This window comes from Xyrauchen texanus, chromosome 24, assembly GCF_025860055.1.
Source record: "Xyrauchen texanus isolate HMW12.3.18 chromosome 24, RBS_HiC_50CHRs, whole genome shotgun sequence".
Lineage (NCBI taxonomy): Eukaryota > Metazoa > Chordata > Actinopteri > Cypriniformes > Catostomidae > Xyrauchen > Xyrauchen texanus.
This window is the reverse complement of record NC_068299.1, coordinates 19352553-19371686: the sequence shown is the minus strand read 5'-3', so window position 1 is coordinate 19371686 and position 19134 is coordinate 19352553. Positions and strand designations below refer to the sequence as shown.

The window sequence follows — 19134 nt, the reverse complement described above, 5'->3', positions numbered from 1 at the left end:
CGGCACATAGATTTTGATCAAAATTGTTAATAACAGCACCTGTAGGTGCTCATGGCCATAGTAAAATAAATTATTTTGGGTCAAACCATCCCAGGATCAAACAAATACACAAAGCATTTGCAATGACAAGTTCCAGTGGTACACAGTGGTTAATAGAATTGGCAACTGTTGTTGGGGATCAGATAGCAGGCCCACATATGTCGTTCATGCTATTTTCATCTCTTTGTTAGTCACCAGAACTTTGAAATTTCTCTTTTTTTGCCTTTTATTTATAGGCCGGTACAGTGTAGAAAGGGAAGTGGGGTTGAGAGAGGGATTGTGGGATCTGGACAAGACACAGGTCTGACTCTAACCTGGATTCTCTTGCACAAACAGCTCATTAGTCCTAAGCATCTGCACAGTCCACTGCTACACATATAAGATGAAATGTAACTTTTATCACTGTGAGTCATTGTGGAAGTTGTTACTGATTTAAATATGACCACATCATGTTACCACTTTGTATGAGTATATGGACCTCTATAGTCTACTTAGATAAAGGGAGACATACCTTTCAAAATGGCAGGTTGTATTCTTTTTATTTGTTTAAAAAATGAGGAATGGAACAATTGCAACCTCATGGTCAAATTGAAGCCTTGATAGCCATGGATATATTCAACTGGAATTAACAATACATATCCTCAGAAGCTAAGAGGCACATTCAGGCAAATCTGTTCTTTAGGGTTGTAAATGGTTTAGTTTCTTTCACCGTTTACTACACACCACAGATTGAGTTAGTGGTTGCAGGGGTCACAGCATTTGATGTTTACCATTAACCCCTAACATTGAATGCTATGGCACCGAGCTGCCTCCTCACATGTTGCAAATTAAGAGTTTGACTCATGCATAAAAATGCATATCAGGACCATGCAGCAAAAACATGGAAAGCTTTGGGGGAAAGACTAAAGTATATACTGTTCCAACAGAGACATTACCTACCAAACTGCCCATTACCTAAATTACTCTCTAGCATGACAAGTTGAACCACATCCATTCATGGATGATTGTCAATTTCAGCATTTAAATTAGATCCCTTTTTTGTCAGTGCAAAGTTGAAAGTTATAATATAAAAATAAAAATGCAAGGTATGACTCTGTCAGTTAGTTGCAAATTAAAAAAATAAAATACAAAAGTCATGCTTTACTCCTGGCACGTCTTCTCAAACTTGCATTTATGAGAAGAAAAGTTAAGAGAAGATAATCTTCAATAACTTGTGTTTCCTAAAGGAACGGGTCACTATTCACATATATACAGAGTTATTGTCCAAAAGGTCCTTGCTGAACACTTTAAACAATTCCAGAAGGTTGATCAAATGCTTCTGTAAACGATTTACATAATACCAAATCAATAACATTCCCCCAGCCGATAAAGTCTTCTTGCTGTCATAGGGTCTTCTTTAATCTATGGATTATTTTAGATTTAACAAGGAATAATGTTCAGTTGAAATAATCTGCACGTGTCTCAATAGACACAAAAAAAATGTCCTCCATGCTGTGCACTGTTGAGCGTGTACAGAATGGATGTCTGATTGCATACTTGATTCATTCTGCCGGTTTACTCTGAGTTCTGAAAGCCTGCTTTCGAAGGTGAGTCTCAATCTCCTCCCTGAACACAAGCATGCCCAGATGAGAGTGTGACGCCTCATTCATGGCCTTGGATTGGATGCACATGCGGTATTGTTCTGGTGTCAGCTCGTCAGCACACAGCTTCTCATGCCAAAGGTGGAACAGGCCAGACACAGGTGTGCGAATCACAATCTGATCACTCCGTAGGTACTTCCTGTACAAGTGGACATCTTCTACCCCCCAACCTTTTACTTCCAGGTCAAATCCTCCTAAAATAGAGATATTGCCATTTCATTCATATGAAACAAGCAACACATACTGTCTTATTATGAGAAAGAAGTACACTTTATTTATATTCTTTAAACAAGAAAATCTTACCAATGCTGAGAAAATCTGAGCGATACTGACAAGTCATACCAAATCCAAAATCCCTCCAGAATCCTGCATCTTTTTTATGAATCTACAAACAGCATACAATTGTATTATTTCCATTTGTATAACTAGATGTAATAAATTCTATTAAAAAAAGCTACATATTCTGATATTGATGTTACATACCAGCTGATTTTCAATAGGGGGTGGCAACTCAAGATTTCCATAAACTATGGCTGGATTATACAAACTGAACACCACGGGATAGAAAACTCGCTTTCCTTCAAGGTAGAAAAAAAAGATTGTCATTTACTAAGATCCCCTTTCCATCTGGTATTAAGATGTGGTTGATTTTGGTGATTGGATCACGTGGTCAGCACTAAAAACAGGGTCTAAAACTTTTGTGATCGGATCATAATAGCACACCTTTTTCATGCTTTGTCTTTTTTGACTTTGTTGTCATGAAACAGAGACACTCTACGGAAGTGATAAGGTAAAGTAGGCGTTGATGTGTTGTTGTGGAAGCAGCTAGATGCTAGTGCATACAACAGTGTGACATTACAATGCGGAGGAAGTAGAGAACCATTTGTTGATCTCAGTGATTTAGAAAACGGCTTTTTAATGACAGAGATCAGAGGAGAATGGGCCAGACTGCTCCAATCTGACAGAAAAATAATAGTAACCCAAATGGACACACGTTACAACAGTGCTATGCAGAAAAGCTTTTCTGAACATACAGCACGTTGAACATTAAGACGGATGGGCAATAGCAGCAGAAGACCCCTCTAGGTACCACTACTGTCAGCTAAGAACAGGAAACTGAGGCTGCAGTTGGCACATGCCTCAGCTTTCTGTTCTTGGCTGACAGAGTTGGAATCCAACATGGTCTTCTGCTGTTGTAGACCATCCGCCTCAAGGTTCGACATGTGCATTCTGAGATGCTATTCTGCTCACTACAATTGTACAGGGTGGTTATCTGAGTTACAGTAGCCTTTCTGTCAGCTCAAACCAGTTTGGCCATTCTCCATTGACCTCTCTCTTGACAAGGCATTTTTGTCCGGATGTTTTTTGTATTTTCGCACCATTCTCTATACACTCTTGAGCACGGTGTCAAACTCGGTTCCTGGAGGGCCACAGTCCAGCAGAGTTTAGCTCCAACACTAATTAAACACACCAGAAGCAGCTAATCAATGTCTTCAGGAATGCTTGAAGATTACAAGGAGGCATTTTGGAGCAAGGCTGGGACTAAACTCTGCACTGCTGTAGCCCTCCAGGAACTGAGTTTGACACCCCTGCTCTAGAGACTTTTGTGTGTGAAAATCCCAGGAGATCAGCAGTTACAGAAATACTCAAACCAGCCCGTCTGGCACCAACAATGATGCTACGGTCTAAATTACTGAGATCACATTTTTACCCCATTCTGATGGTTGATGTGAACATTAACTGAAGCTCCTGACCCATATCTGCACGATGCTTTACATTACACTGCTGCCACACGATTAGCTGATTAGATTATCGCATGAATAAGTAGATGTACAGGTGTAAAGTGTCTGGTGAGTGTATATGTATGTACGTATGTATATGGATAAATGAATGGAGCACAAAGTGCACATACGCACACAAATACATCATGATATGCACATATACAGCACTCAAACAAAAAAGTGCATGATGTGACAAATACGAATGTGTTATCTAGTGAAGGGCTCATGAACTTTCAGTTGGAATGTTTATTGAGATTACAGACCCGGAGCTGCATTCAGACGACAAGTACTAAGGAATTCCCGTTTGAAGTAGATGTCAACATCACAGAAGAACATCAAGACATCACCGCCTTTATCCCATGCATGAGCGCCAATGTCAAGACCACGGCCACGAGAAAACTCCTCATCCACAGGGATCAGGGTGTAGTTACTGAAGTTTTCCTCACTGGAAAAAGATCAGAGCAAATTTCAATAAATTACTGCAAAGGAAACAAATGGACTTCAGAAGACTTTTGGCAATGATACTGTGTAATGACATACCAACACTGGGTCTTGATCTTAACCAGATTCCAATGCATTACTTTCTAACATTCAAATAATACTTTTGAAAATGTAAGAATATTTCTTGCTGGTCACTGCAATTACCATTTTCAATCATTTCTACTGACCAGCTATGATGGGTAAACAGAAAATTCCTTTTAAATGTTGACAAAACATTGTTACACTTCATGCATGCAATATAACAGAATATTTGAAAAGCTCAAACCTGGACATTTTCTGTAGAGATGCCTTCACATCCTGCAAGCCCTCCTGTCCAAAGTACACCACTGTGAGATGCACCCACTTGTCCTGTTGTATGCAAACCTCCCTGCAAACAGAAAATGCAGTCTTTCCACATTTCTGACCAAATTTGACTTGTAAAATTGAACATTCCAAAGTGCACAGTTTTGTAGTATTCTGTATACCAATAGGGACATTTGTAATTTATAAGTTCAACCCCATGCTTTACAGCATGCTTGATTACACAGACACATACACGTTTCCAGAATCAAACCCAGAATATGCCAGTCTTACATTATTTATTTGCCAGCATGAGTGGAAGATTTTACAATGTGTACTTCACATACATCCCAGAAGGTGTGGCACTGAAATGTCTAGAGTGACCTTCTCACCTGAAGTTGTTTAAGAACTGAACAAAAGCTTCAGTCCGGCCTGACAGTGGCACGATGATGTTAATGACGGTGCTGGCAGTGTCTACAGATGTACTCCTCACTTTCATCAGGGGCCCAAATGGACGGAAGAGGGTGACGTGATGGTACTCGTGGGAATTCTCTTTAGCAAAGTAGAGCTCATACAGTGTGCCTTTGTCCCTCTCTGTTCTGTAGATTCCTGCCAAGAATAGCAAGTACACAAGAGTGCAGCTAGAGTAACTGAAAGTCTAGAGCTGTGCAAAGTTCACATCTTTTTTTATTCTCAAATACAAACATGCACTGTTAAGTACACACAAATCCCTGACCATGTGGCATATGGTTTTGAATTGTCACATGCCTTCCAATAGAAAATGGCCCACAACAAGGAATGGTCTGGGTTCAAAACTTAAGCCTAACTGACAATGTTGACTACCACAAAAAAATTATTTTGACTCATCGCTCGTTCATTAAAAAAGCAAAAATCGCAGTTACAATAAGGCACTTCCTATACCGTAAATATGGCCTCCATAAATTTCAAATACACACAATTATAAAAGTATAGCTATAAGACATAAACATTATGTGTTAACATGATTAGAGTGTGAAAATCAGGGATTTACTGGCATTGCAGAGTTAACCAGATTACACGGTTTACGGAGTTACTTCATCATGACAAAAGTGAAAGTTAAAATATCAAAGTTTTAAAATATTGAGCTGTTTCTCACCCACACCTTCTGAAGATATGGATTAAACCACTGGAGTTTTATAAATTACTTTTTTGCTGCCTTTATTTGCTTTTTGGAGCTTCAAAATTCTAGTCAACATTCACTTGCATTGTTTGGACCAACAGAGCTGAAATATTCCTCTAAAAATCTTCATTTGTGTTCTGCAGATGAAAGAAAGTCATACACATCTGGGATGGCATGAGGGTAAGTAAATGATGAGAGGTTTCATTTTTGGGTGAACTAATCCTTTAAGTGATATAGCTAAGTGCCATATACTTCATCTGAAAAGCTCTTACCCTCAAAAAAATGGCTTTCTGTGAACGTTTGCCTCTGCATGGGGATGTTATCCTCCTGTCCATCATCTTCCTCTGGGTTATTGATAATATCCAAACCTGCTTCTATCACCTCCACCAGCTCATCCCTCCGGTCCTTACGTACAGGCTTCTCCTCAGGGTGGCGTGTCAGGCCCATCTCAAGTTGGTAGACCTTCGAGGTGGTGAAGCTCTCAAAGGGTACCAATGCATACTCACTCGGCAGTCTTGCCCCAGTATTTACCTCCGCCTTATCGATTTGAGAGTGCAGGTACTCCAATAGGTCACTGGGCTCTTGATCCTTGCCATCAATCAGGCTCTGTGGCCCCGGAACCTCCTTCTTTTCTTGAAGAACCCTCAGTTTTTTGCTCATCTCCTGAAGTTCTTGTTTGAGATGTGCAATTTGTCTTTTGAGACTGGCTGCTCGGCTGAGATGCCGCTCTTCCTGCTCTTGCAGGAGGGCTTGGTAGTACTCCTTTCCATAAGGCTCTCCTCCCAGGCCAGGCAGTTCTTGTCTCATATCTGCAGGTGGGGTGCACTCCAGCAGGTATGCAAAGAGTAGCAGCATCAAGAGCAAGAATATACCCAGGAGTAGCCAGCGTGCCCGCCCCTGCAGAGGAAGCCCCCGTCTGGGCATATCTGAGAGGCAGGGTGCTTATTACCAGCCACACGTTTGCATTCCCACCCAGTCAAGATCTAACCTCAAGGAGGGATGAAGTCTTTCACATTAATCCATTCTCAAGTGAAGTGGAGACAGTCTGAGAGTGCATAAGTGTCACATTTCTCTTATGATCATGCTCTTCTAACATTACAGGATTTCAGTGTGCTTAGATTCATCCGGAAGTGACAAACTGTCATTATGCTTGCACCATATTCCTCCTTTCAAGTGAAATAACTATGTAAAAACAGATGTCAAAATTACTTACTAGTCCAGTAAAAGTTTTGATGACATTTTTGCTCATCAGTATATTTATTTAGACAAAACACAAACTGACAACATTTTGAAGCCATGTGGAAGCGATAGAAAAATAAATATATAGCCACAATTATAATAACTTAAACTTTCAAAAGTATTATAATTTAAGGGAAATAACTGTATAAGTGAACATGTACTTTTATTTTTTGTACAGTGAATCAGCAACTACGACTATGAATATTAAGACTCGTTTAAAAAATAATTGTCTAAAATTAATTGTTAATACGTCTTGTTTGCAAAAAGGTTAACAAAGAATGCCATTGCTCATTGCTAATAGAGGAATATGCAGCTTATGTCTAATGTTGTTAAAAAAAATATTTTTTAATAATAATAATCAAAATTCTAATGATAATGACAAAATGTTCCACCTCGTTCAAGCAAATTCTCAGGTAACCTGCTGTTGAAATCCTCTAGGTTGAAGGTAGGATTAAAACAAAAGAAAATGTGCGACACCTCGGTAGATATGATAGTATGTCCTACTCAGTAACCGTTTCCTTGATATAACAGTTCAACGGAATTCAGATCATAATAAATGTGAGAACCAAACACCAATGAAAAAGGAAACACAGTAAAACGCAAGTTACTTCCGCTTTGAGCCACACCACTTCAAAATAAAAGTCTTTACGGTCTCGTTCATTCAACGGTGATATTCTGTCATCATTTACTCACATGAGGTGTCCTTCCAAACCCCGTGTTACTTTCTTCGTTGGAACACAAAAAGAAAAATAACATTGAAATATTTTACGCTTTTCCACGCAATGAAATCAAATCAACATTATGCTTGTCAAGGTCCAAAATAATAATAATAAATAAAAAATAAACCACGCCATAAAATATCATAAAAGTTGTCCATAGCTCTGTAATGTTTTATGAGTCTGTGTGTAATGCTGGGCTCAGTGTGTTATTAATTCTGCATCTGGTAAAATTATAAGTATAGCAATTGTCTTGGATTACATGACTCAAATCTTTCTTGATGGCAGCTATAATGGATGAAAAGACATTATCAGGTTTGAATTTATATGTGTAAGAATTACCAGTATTACTTATTGCTCTTTCATAAAGTATGAGAATGACATCACATTAAACACAAAGAAATCAAATTTGGACATCTAAGAGTTTTATTGATTGAAACAATGTTCTAACAACATAATGAGGATTCACACTCAGCTGTATGTATTTTCATTATTGTTGCACAAATAATGTATTTTACATTGTACATGGAATGGAAACTGAATCACCATATGACATTAAATAAAACATTTTTTGTTATGCCAATATTCATATCTTGTGGTTGCCGCAGAGTCTATATTTATTTCAAGAAAAAAAAAGTTATTGATTTTGCCAGATCCTGACACATGATCAAGAAGAAACTTTTCAAATTATTTTTTGCACAATCCTTGGCATACATCTACAGTAGATGATGGAAAAGAAGCTCCCTTTCATTTCTGGACTGGGACCAACATTGTCTTGGTCATGCATTTTGTAACTGGTGATCTATAACAGAAGTGGCACAGGCACTTAAACATGGACATTGAACTGTAAAGAGTCATGCAATGATACAACACGGCCGACGGGGCCTTGTGGTAACAATTACCTATGAGTTGCTTGAAGAGTGCTCTATGCAATTCCAGCCAATTTGAAATCTATTACCATCCCTCATGTGATCTACACAAAAGGCTTTACAGCAGAAATAAAAGGGAACCGACTTTAACATCATATAAGATATATATACAGTATTATATAAATATACACATATTCTCCCATGTCTTTATCACCACTGACTTTTGGTTTGCATTTTTAACTATCAAGTGTGTCCACAATTTTTGCGGGAGAATGCAAAGCCATCCAGTTTGCATAAACACTATCATTGGCATATCTTGTAAAGACAGGGTTAGTGGCATCAAGTCTGTTGAGCTGTACCGGGCTCTTCTCTGGCCAGTTCGGGTATGACATGCCTAAAAATGAGAACATATCATTTTTTCTGCATTGAGGAAGCATGAAGTAAGGTCCAGACAGTAAGGCTCTCAAACAAAACTCAGCTTGTTGCATGTTCTGAACATGAGTCAGTAAAACTGATTGGTTAACACAGCATGAATAATTTTTTTTCTTCTTTTTTTTCTTTGAGCATGTGGTAGAAACATGAAAACATTCTTTGGTCCCAATATTCATGGAGTGCATTATATTGTCATTCATGTCAATAACCCACTGTGGTGACATCATCTATTCTATGATGCTATCATGACATCAGTATGTGGCTCCTGTCATCTTTGGCATTTTATGTACAGTACTGTGCAAAAGTTTTAGGCACTTGTGAAAAATATTGCATAGTGAGAATGTCTTAAAAAATTAATGACATACATATTTTATTGAATTTGGTGTGATCACTTTGCCTTTAAAACAGCACCAATTCTCCTAGGTACACATGATCTTCGACCTATTTCGACTGTCTCAACTGCTTCTGTCTCTTTATGTAAACTCAAACTGACACAATGTTCAGTGGGGGACTTTTGGGGGGACATGAGATCTGTTGCAGGCTCCATGTTCTTCTATTCTAATCTTTTCTATTCGCAAAAGTAATGTTTGGGAGTCTAACATTTATATTTCCTATTGACACACTAAAGCTGAAGATATAAATAACCATCTTAAGACAAATGCTTTTGTGAAACATCTTATATGCCTAAGACTTTTGTACAGTACTGTACATGTATTTTTGTACCTGTTTTTTTATTTATTTATAAAATAATAATAATATTAACAGAAGAAAATCAGTGCTCTCTTAAAAAGTTTGTCTGAACTCCTATAAACTATAGACATCAGTGAGTCTATACATGGCAATTGCTTTACTACTGGCCATTTATTGCTTAGTAATTCTACTATTAAAACCCTTTGTACTTATGCACAATTTTGGGGAAAGCTAACAAAGTCTTGCATATTCATATTTAACAGAAGAGTTCAATTCAAAAGCCTTACTGCTTCATTTTTTCAGCACTGATTCCATCAACTTTAAACACTCATTTTCTGTAATATGACCAGGATATTACAGAGAGAGTACATCCACAGCACACAGGACCTGTTTCAAATGTAAACCCGACCTACAGTAATGTGCTGCAAACCATATAGAAAATCCAGAAAATAATGCAAATCATAAAACATGTCTCTAAAAATATATTTTCTTCACTGAACAAAATACACATTAAGGTATCTATAAAGTGAATTTATTTTTGCCAGTAGTAGTACTTGGACAACATGCCTTTGAAATTAATGTTTCAAAAGGTTTAATATTACATCGGAAGCAGGTCCAAATTAAGCAACTGATCCCTAAATCCAGACACTACAACACTAACTAAATTATCTATAAAACATGTTCAAAGATCACTGGCTACTATACCATTTGCACAATCACAGCACATCCTATGCATCAACTGATTTTGTTCCTTGTATTAGAATCGAGTAAATGCATGGGAAATTCTACCATAGAGCTTGTTTTCAATCCAAGTGGAGGGGAGGGTTCGAGGGAGAGGGGCGTTACTACAGTCCACTAAGGGTGTGTCCTCTTCAGAGAGGGAGTCGTCATACAGCAGGGCATCTGCTGGTGTGGAGGCCGCAAGATCCAGATAGTCCTAAAAAAGTGGAAACACATGGTTATGAAAGTTAGAGTATACGTACCTTAACTGTGTACAGTGTCATTTCTCATATTTCATGTCATGTGAAATATTTTATGACACTATAGTCGACATCCTTAAATAGACAGCAGGTTGACGCTGCCGCTACACGTTGGCCTTTCCCTCTCTTTTAAATTTTACTTTTGTTTTTAGGTGTACTGCACTGTTACAGGGAGTACCACCTCTGTTTTTAATTATTGTTGTTTCCCTCCCCCTGTCCCTTTCCAGATTCAGGAATGCGGGGATGACCTGCCGGGAGATGGGGCTTTCCCCAGGGAAAGGGGGGGTGTACTGAGCGAACGAGGGAGGAATGTGGCAGGGCGGAGGGCGGGGCCGGTTCGTGATGGTGCACACCCGGCCCCTAATAAGGCTAATTAAGCCTCCGAGAGGGATATAGGCCGACCGAGGACGGCAGTGTGTGTGTGTGTGTGAGAGAGAGAGAGAGAGAGAGAGAGAGAGAGATTTACGGACAGCTGTCTGACACCTTTGTGTGTTTGTCTTTTTGGTTAAGATTAATATTACAATATTATATATGAAACAATTATGGAGAGTAAATAGTTGGTTTGACTATTTAGCTTTGGTTGCCATGTCTTTTAAAGGATAACATTTTTTATTAGTTGAAACATTACTCCACTTGAATCATCTCAAATTTGTATCAGCTTTGAAGAAACATAAGTTTTCTCTACAAAGTTTTGGTGTGTGTGGATTTGTGCCAGTGTGTGATGATTGTATGTGAGAGAAGTATTCATTGTATTCTTACTCTGCTTTTTACCATCATCTTCTCGAGTTCTTTGCTGATGTCTGAGAAGTTGGGACGCTTATCTGGCTCTTGTTTCCAACAACGAAGCATCAGATTGTACCTAAATTACATAAAATAGCATCATCACCCGATATATAATATACTGTATTTGTAAACTTATTTGTGTTTGTTGTGCTGAAATGAAAGATAGATTTTTCTTTAAGTGAAAAGAAAAAAATTAATCTAGAACTACAGTAGGTGCATTGTTGTCTCACAGTTTCTAAAGTCATATACTGCATAATATGTTAAATTAAATGTTGATTATCCAAGGTGACATTGGGAACTGTTTGCTCATTCAGAGTTTAAAGGTGAGGTGTGTATTTATTTTTCAATATGTAATAATATCCAGGTTGCTCTGAAAAGTGTGCACACTGTAGCTCTATGTTGCACTATCAAAACATTTCTTTGTTTGTTTGAACATCCCAACCAATCTGATATGCTCAGCATATGGCGCGAGTTTGAAGTTGGACTATCTTTTGATTGACGAATGGAAAATGGAGGAGTGTCACCTGGAAACCTGTTTGAAATTTATTTTGGTACCACTAGCAACGCAGAAATTAACACTTCACCTTTACAATAAAGTTACAATAAACCTCCAAAAAATTATTCTACTGATGACATAATGTCTGTTGTTTAATATCAGTAAAACATACATTTCGTCTGTGCAGTTCTCTGGTTTCTCCATCCTGTAGCCTGTCTTTAGAAGGTTGAAAAGCCGTTCTGGGGCAATGCCTGGATAGGGGTTTCCACCTAGAGTCACAATCTCCCATAAAAGAACACCAAAAGACCAGCTAATGAGAGAAAAGAGAGAAAGAATAGAAAAAATACTATTTAGACAAATTCTTAAAATGTTATGAACAGATGGTTACTATAAATATGCGTTAAAAGTAGTAACAGGTTATAGTTAAGTGTGTTTCGTGCAACCCTGACATGACTTACACATCACTTTGTGTGGTGTAGATGTGGTCAAACAACGACTCTATAGCCATCCATTTGACAGGAATACGACCCTGGAAATTGAGAACACAATGTGTGATTCATGTATTGTAATAAGTCTAACAACTATAAAAATGCAAATGGAATCAAACTATCCAAATATGTTTTCTAGAGTATGGAACTACTAGAAGTATTAAGTCTACATGTGTTCCAGAAAACATGTAATAAGTACACATACACAATTAGAACAAATAAGTACAAGGAGACAAGTAAAAATTAGGGCTGTCGATTTAATGCTTTAATTCGCAAATAATTCTATAAAAAATAATGCATAAAAATTTTTACGCAATTAATCATGGCCCCTGACCGTAATAAGGAATATTCCTAACATTGGAGCAATTCAAACTTTAAGTACCACCTGTTTTCTTCAGGGGGCAGTAAGCAAAACTCCAGCTATAAAGGCAACGTGCAGCTTATACAGAAAACAATCCACACTTACCGACAGTGGACAGCACCAGATGAGAACGTGTTTTTGAATTTAAACACAGCTTGATGGAGGGATCTAAATGTGTTTTTCTAAGTTTCAAACTATGTTTTACTTGACACATTGATCTTAATATGGTCCAAAAGTGTCCGTCTGATGCATGTATACATTGGTGTGCCCTTAGAAAAGCTCTTAATAAATCTCGGACTGATTGACAAATTTAATTGCAAAATAGGTTGCTGTAAATGTAGGACAATGATTGGCTTGTGTTCAATAATATTTAAATAAACAATATACTAAATTCTAAAGCCACTTTTTGTCTTATGCTTTACTCATTTAAAATCATAATGCAATGCATGTGAACTATATTAATTAATTTTAATATATATATATATATATATATATATATATATATATATATATATATATATATATAATTATTATTTGTAATTATTTAAATATAACCAGAAATTATTTTGATTAATTAATACGCATACCATGTAATTAATTGGATTATAAATTTTAATCGATTGACAGCCCTAGTAAAACGAATTATTAAAATTAATTGAATTATTTTGGGAGATTTTTATTGATTTATTTTTAAAGAAAACAGTATGGAAAGTAGAAATCGAAATTCTTATCACCTTGCTCCTCTTCACATATGAATCTTCCTCATAGACATCTCGAGACAAACCAAAGTCTGATATTTTCATCTTCCTTCCCTCTGCAACCAGCACGTTCCTGGCAGCAAGGTCTCTGTGAACAAGCTAAAAGCATACAAAAAAACATTTTTGCTGCACTCCATTACCTCCAAACTCTAAATTAATGATTGAAATCTTTAAAACACAAAACACGTTTCTTATCTCCTCAACAAGTACAAAAGTTTTGGATGTAAATTTCATAAACTGCTGACATACCTTCATTTCTGCCAGGTATTGCATTCCTCTGGAGATCTGCCATGCAAAAGAGATGAGGTCACCCATGGTCAGCGCTCTTTCATCAGGGTTTTCCAAGTAGCTGGAGTTACGGTTGGCATCATTGCCCATGTAGCTGGGTCCAACTTTCCGACTCTCTCTCAGGAAGTTGCGCAATGACCCATACTTGGCATACTCAACAATTAAGTATAATGGACCTGAACAGATCAACTTTTGTAAGCACACAGGGCAAATCAAACAAAGCAGAAATGATTGTATGCAGAATTCAACATAGATCTTTTTGTATATAACGTCTTACCATCCTGGCTGCAGGCTCCATACATCTTTATTACATGAGGATGATTAACCTGCTTGAGCAGTGTGAACTCTGAAAGAAGATCTCGAAGCTCACTGTGAGAGGCATTTTCTGTGGGGAAAAGAAAACAACGAAGGTTTGGCAAAACATTTCAGACACCATTTTTAAGACATCAGATCCAGCTCTTAAATTAATTAAGAGGAGATTCTTTCACATTTTAGTCCTTTTTGAGGATATATTGCATGGATTTTAAGCTCTATGAGATACCTTTTAACATTTTTACAGCAACTGTAGTGTAGCCAGCTTTTCCTTTAAGACGGAATGCTGTGGCCTTCACTACCTTCCCAAACTCTCCCTCTCCCAGAGTTTTACCCAGAACTAGGTTCTTTCGTGGGAATTCCCACTTTGGATCTTCCTGTTAACATAAATGAGAAAGCAAATCTGTACAGTTAAACAGAACAGAAGCAACTGCTCTCTCAACAATTCCACTGATATCATTAATCAGGCAAACTTTATATATAGTAAAGATCAACATCTGACAATTATTCAAATTGAAATGCAAATCTAAATAATGACTGTAGAAATCTGATGTAAAATATATGTTAAAATGGAAGATCCAAGCAAACAGACTCACAGGTATTTTGAAGGTGTCAATGGCCACCTGATTCTCCATGGAATCTAGAGAAGCTCGCCGAACATTATTGGCTGAGTAACTGATGGGGTAGGACTGAGCCGGACGACGGAAGGTCATTTCAGCTGAGGCGATGGGCGGCTTGGGTGTGCTCTTGTGATAACAATGGATAAAGTACGAGGACAGGAGGATGGAGACAATGAAGGAGAGGACGACACCAGTTGCAATGACTGTCTTACACATGTCGTCACAGATAGCCTCTGAAAAAGATACACAGAACCATAATTAGATAAAATGGTGTGAAAGTTGACAAAGCAATTAGTTTACTTTGGAATTTTACAGACAGAAATTATATCAGATATACAGTTTTTATTTTTATTTTGCCTTGCTTTCCAGTAAAACAATCCAAACACTCTTAAAACAATTTACTTTGACAAGCAAAATGGCATGAAGATATGAAATCTTGTTTTCAGAGAAATCAAACAAAGTTTAGTGAGGTTTATGCTTAATAATGAAAAAACGGTTTACCAATGGGGTAAGAAAAATTTACTTAATTCAAAGGGAAAATACGTTTATTTTTCTTACCCCTTTTTCCTTGTTTTAAGCATAAAGTTTATTAAACTTGTCAGATTTCTCTGAAAACAAGACTTCTAGATACCTAATGTCATTCTGCTTGTCAAGTGAATACATTTATATATATTTTTAAAATAATATTTAGATATTTCTAGTGGAAAACAAGACAAAAATACTAATTAATAACATTATTTTTTGCAGTGTTTTTTTAAAAAAAATCATCCAATATTCATTATCAATCATCAAATCTTTCAGCTCACCCTCCATTTCATCCTTTTCACAGAAGCACTTCTCTGAGAAACAGTAGCAAGTCCCATATCCTGCTTTAATTCCGTATAGGCCTCTCTCATGACCCCCAATTATGGGTTGACCTGACAAAAATAAATATTGTTTTTATAGTTGTTGCACTTCCTAAAACACAACTAAAGATTTACAAAGGGTTATTATAATAAAAAAAATTTAAATCATCACCTTTTCTCCCCAATTTGGAATGCCCAATTCCCAGTATTTAGTAGGTTCACGTGGTGATGCGGTTGCTCACCTCAATCTGGGTGGAGGAGGACATGTCTCAGATGCCTCCGCTTCTGAGACAGTCAATCCATGAATCTTATCATGTGGCTCATTGTGCATGACACTGTGGAGACTCACAGCATGTGGAGGCTCATGGTACTCTCTGCAATCCACGCACAACTTACCCCATGCCCCATTGAGAGCGAGAACCACTAATCATGAACACAAGGAGATTATCCCATGTGGCTCTACCCTCCATAGCAACCGGGCCAATTTGGTTGCTTAGGAGACCTGGCTGGAGTCACGCAGCACACACTGGATTCGAACTCGCAACTCCAGGGGTGGTAATCAGCATCAATACTCGCTGAGGTACCCAGGCCACCCATAAAGGGTTATTATAATTAAAGTAAATTAATATGTTTATATTATCAATACATTATTAATTATATTATAAATTTACTATTTATAAAGTACTTGTATTATAGTAAGATTAAAACAATAAAAGTTGTAATATTTTATATACATATTTTTACATAAATATTTCATCAATAATTTATATTTATTTTTAAAATACATTTAAATCTTATTTTAAATGAATAAATGAATTGAAATGAAAAGTCAATAAAAGCTAGACTTTTTCTCACTGGTGCAATCCTGAGGACATATGGATATATCTTTGCTTTCAATTACATCACAGTAACCATCCGGGCATGTGCGGAGGTCAGGGGAACAGGTGGAATATTTTTCAGATATCCCTGCAAAGGTAACACAAAGATATAGGATGATTTAACATTGACAGCGAAAATTGCCCTATTGTAAGTGAAGCGTATTTGATCCCATGTAATTTAAGATTTCTTTGAAAACAATAAAACTCTACATTAGAGTAATGAGAAGACAAGAAAATAGTGAGTAACCTTTATCACTGCCTTGTCTCCACTGGCATCTGCCTGTGGGGGCTCCCAGGCCTCGAGACGCCTCACACTCCCCTCGCTTTCTCCGCTCTGCACAAGCCAAAACCTGCTGCTCATCCATTCTCATAAGATCCACTACAAGACAGATAGGGAAAGCAAAGCATAGGTCAAAGTCACAATCTCTCAAGTACCTGGATCAACATAGCAACAACATTCCCTAGATTAATGGTCATGTTAATTCTGTTCAACACTATTAAGTCTTGAACAGGCACAAATTTAACCACAGAATGACTTTTTTTGAAGGGGATTTTCCCCCCTTTTTCACCCAATTTGGAATGCCCAATTCCCAATGCACTCTTAAGTCCTCATGATCGCATAATGACTCGCCGGGTCTAAGGACGAATCCCAGCTGCCTCCGCGTCTGAGACATCAACCTCATGGTGAAACATGGTACATTTTATCACGTGGCTTGTTGAACGCGTTGCCACGGAGACATAGCGTGGAGGCTTCACGCCATCAACCGTGGCATCCATGCACAACTCACCACGCGCCCCACCGAGAACGAACCACATTATAGCGACCACGAGGAGGTTACCCCATGACTCTACCCTCCCTAGCAACCGGGCCAATTTGGCTGCTTGGGAGACCTGGCTGGAGTCACTCAGCACACCCTGGGTGAACTAGCGAACACCAGGGGTGGTAGCCAGCATCTTTACCACTGAGCTACACAAGCCCCCCTCAAAGAACCACTATTGACTCAAACAATGAACACTTTCCTTGTGATCTTGCTGACCTACCTTCACCCTCAAATATGATGATGAGCTGAGTTTTGGCCAGCAACTGGTTCTGCTGCTCTTGGGCAATAACCACATACTGCAGCTCTTGGCACTCTGCTCTGCGTAATGCCTCAGTGTCATTCACATAGAGAACGCCAGACATCTCGTTTTGGCTCTGTGCAATGCTAACTGCTGCATAGCATGACTGAGCATCAGCAGAGATGTTTCTGTCTGCTATTTCTAGCTGATATCCAACATCAATGCCCTTAAACTTCAGACAGTTGTCCACACAGACTTTAGCAATCTAATAAAGGCACAAACAACAGAGTTAAGTCACATGTAAAGCTAAATCTATCTCAGTTATGTTTAGATAAATTGCAATTTCATAAGGAAATTGTCAGATTTCAAGAAAAAATATTATAATCACACTTACAATTAGAACTAATTTTATCTACGAGGGAGACAACAACCAGGATATTTTCTAAATAATATTGATTGTAATATTGTCCTGGGTCATGATTAAAAGATAAGGATTTTTCAAAATCATTCCAAGCAATCAATTTTCCAAGCCTAGAAAAACTATTTAAAAATTACTTGATATTTTTACATTTCCATGACAGTCAGAACCCTGAATGTTACACTTATCTACCCCTACTATAACAATATTTCAACAATAGTTACTAAAAATGTAATTTAAGCACCTGGGAGTACGTCGTTGATTTCCGTGACATAGTGAAGAAGTAGGTGATATTGGAGAAACGAATAGGAACTGGCAGAATAGTGACATTGAAATGTAACAGCACTGTTCCCTCTGGTCCTGGGAAAGTGGTATCATTGACCAGGTAGTCCAACTGAAATGAGCGTTTCTCTGTCACAGACACGTTCTGACTGAGCTTCAGCTCTGAGGGCAGACAACGGGATGAAGGACAATTCAGTGCACAACCTTTAAAAAACAACTAATTCTTAAGACAAGTAATGTAATTTTATAGTTTTTTCTATACTCACTATATTCATGAACCGTTCCACGCACATTGCTAAAGACAGCTTTTTCTTCCCTGAATTTGGGTTCAATGGTAAATGTGTTTCTGATCCAGGGGTCATTTGTCAACAGGGTACCAACAAATTTATTCTGACTTTGGTCACTGGGATAAACGGGTGTTGTATCCCTGTCATACACAGACAGACTTCCACAGATTGTGCCCTACAAAAAGAAAAGATCATGTGATTCCACTTCTTTAATTCCCATCTTAAAACAGGGATCTTCAATAGAGGGATTGTGGTGATAATGCAGAGAGTTTTTTTTATGAGAAAAAGAAAATATGCGTTAAAGAAAAATAACAAACTTCTTTCACTTTGTCATTATGGGGTATTGTTTGTAGAATTTTGAGAAAAATAATGAATTTAATAAATTTTGGAATAAGGCTGTAACATAACAAAATGTGGAAAAAGTGAAGCACTGTGAATACTTTCCGGATGCACTGTATATATATATATATATATATATATATATATATATATATATATATAAGAGGTCCTTGGCCTGAGACAGGTTGAAAACCCTTGTATTACAATATGAAATAAAAAAAATTACAGGCCTGACAGTTTTGGCTATGGTGTCTGATACACACCTCACTGCGATTAAACTCTATTATGACGTCCTCATTGTCGGTCCCGTTTACATAGGGAGGATTATCATCCTCGTCATAGATGTTAATGTGCAGAGGAGTGACGAGTGTGTGCACAAACTCTTCTGTCCGCACTGAACAAACTATAACCAGACGGTACACTTCCTTCTCCTCACGGTCCAAAGGTGCCGTAACCACCAGTTCTGAAGTGGAGCCATTGACCTCAAATGGAACTGGAGAGTCTGTTTAATAAAAGCAATAAAAGAAAATACATCTAACCAGGGTGTAAAATGCAGAAACAATAACAGGAATTTAATAAATAATCACTGAATCTT

At 37.7% G+C, this 19134-nt stretch overlaps 2 protein-coding genes across 2 annotated transcripts in view; both read right to left on the bottom strand.

Moving 5' to 3' along the window:
• Positions 1-566: 566 nt before the first annotated feature.
• LOC127617857 (chondroitin sulfate N-acetylgalactosaminyltransferase 2-like) lies at positions 567-7203 on the bottom strand. The gene is made up of 8 exons (XM_052089970.1): positions 7031-7203; positions 5672-6581; positions 4633-4849; positions 4227-4328; positions 3724-3905; positions 2163-2257; positions 1983-2064; positions 567-1873 (listed from the first exon to the last, which is right to left on the bottom strand). Exons 2-8 carry the CDS (start codon positions 6321-6323, stop codon positions 1581-1583), a joined length of 1623 nt encoding a protein of 540 aa, XP_051945930.1. The 5' UTR covers positions 6324-6581; positions 7031-7203; the 3' UTR covers positions 567-1580.
• A 567-nt stretch (positions 7204-7770) lies between these two features.
• Positions 7771-19134, bottom strand: part of LOC127617787 (proto-oncogene tyrosine-protein kinase receptor Ret-like) — a 33629-nt gene continuing 22265 nt past the window's right edge. The window contains exons 4-20 of the mRNA XM_052089860.1: positions 18803-19041; positions 18180-18375; positions 17876-18075; positions 17196-17478; positions 16402-16533; positions 16132-16242; positions 15238-15348; positions 14408-14664; positions 14041-14188; positions 13777-13884; positions 13461-13675; positions 13188-13310; positions 12063-12133; positions 11777-11914; positions 11085-11184; positions 10135-10282; positions 7771-8617 (exon numbers count right to left, since the gene is read on the bottom strand). Of these exons, the coding sequence (XP_051945820.1) occupies positions 8460-8617; positions 10135-10282; positions 11085-11184; positions 11777-11914; positions 12063-12133; positions 13188-13310; positions 13461-13675; positions 13777-13884; positions 14041-14188; positions 14408-14664; positions 15238-15348; positions 16132-16242; positions 16402-16533; positions 17196-17478; positions 17876-18075; positions 18180-18375; positions 18803-19041 (2738 nt within the window). The 3' untranslated portion in view covers positions 7771-8459. The remainder of the gene's footprint in view (positions 8618-10134; positions 10283-11084; positions 11185-11776; positions 11915-12062; positions 12134-13187; positions 13311-13460; positions 13676-13776; positions 13885-14040; positions 14189-14407; positions 14665-15237; positions 15349-16131; positions 16243-16401; positions 16534-17195; positions 17479-17875; positions 18076-18179; positions 18376-18802; positions 19042-19134) is intronic.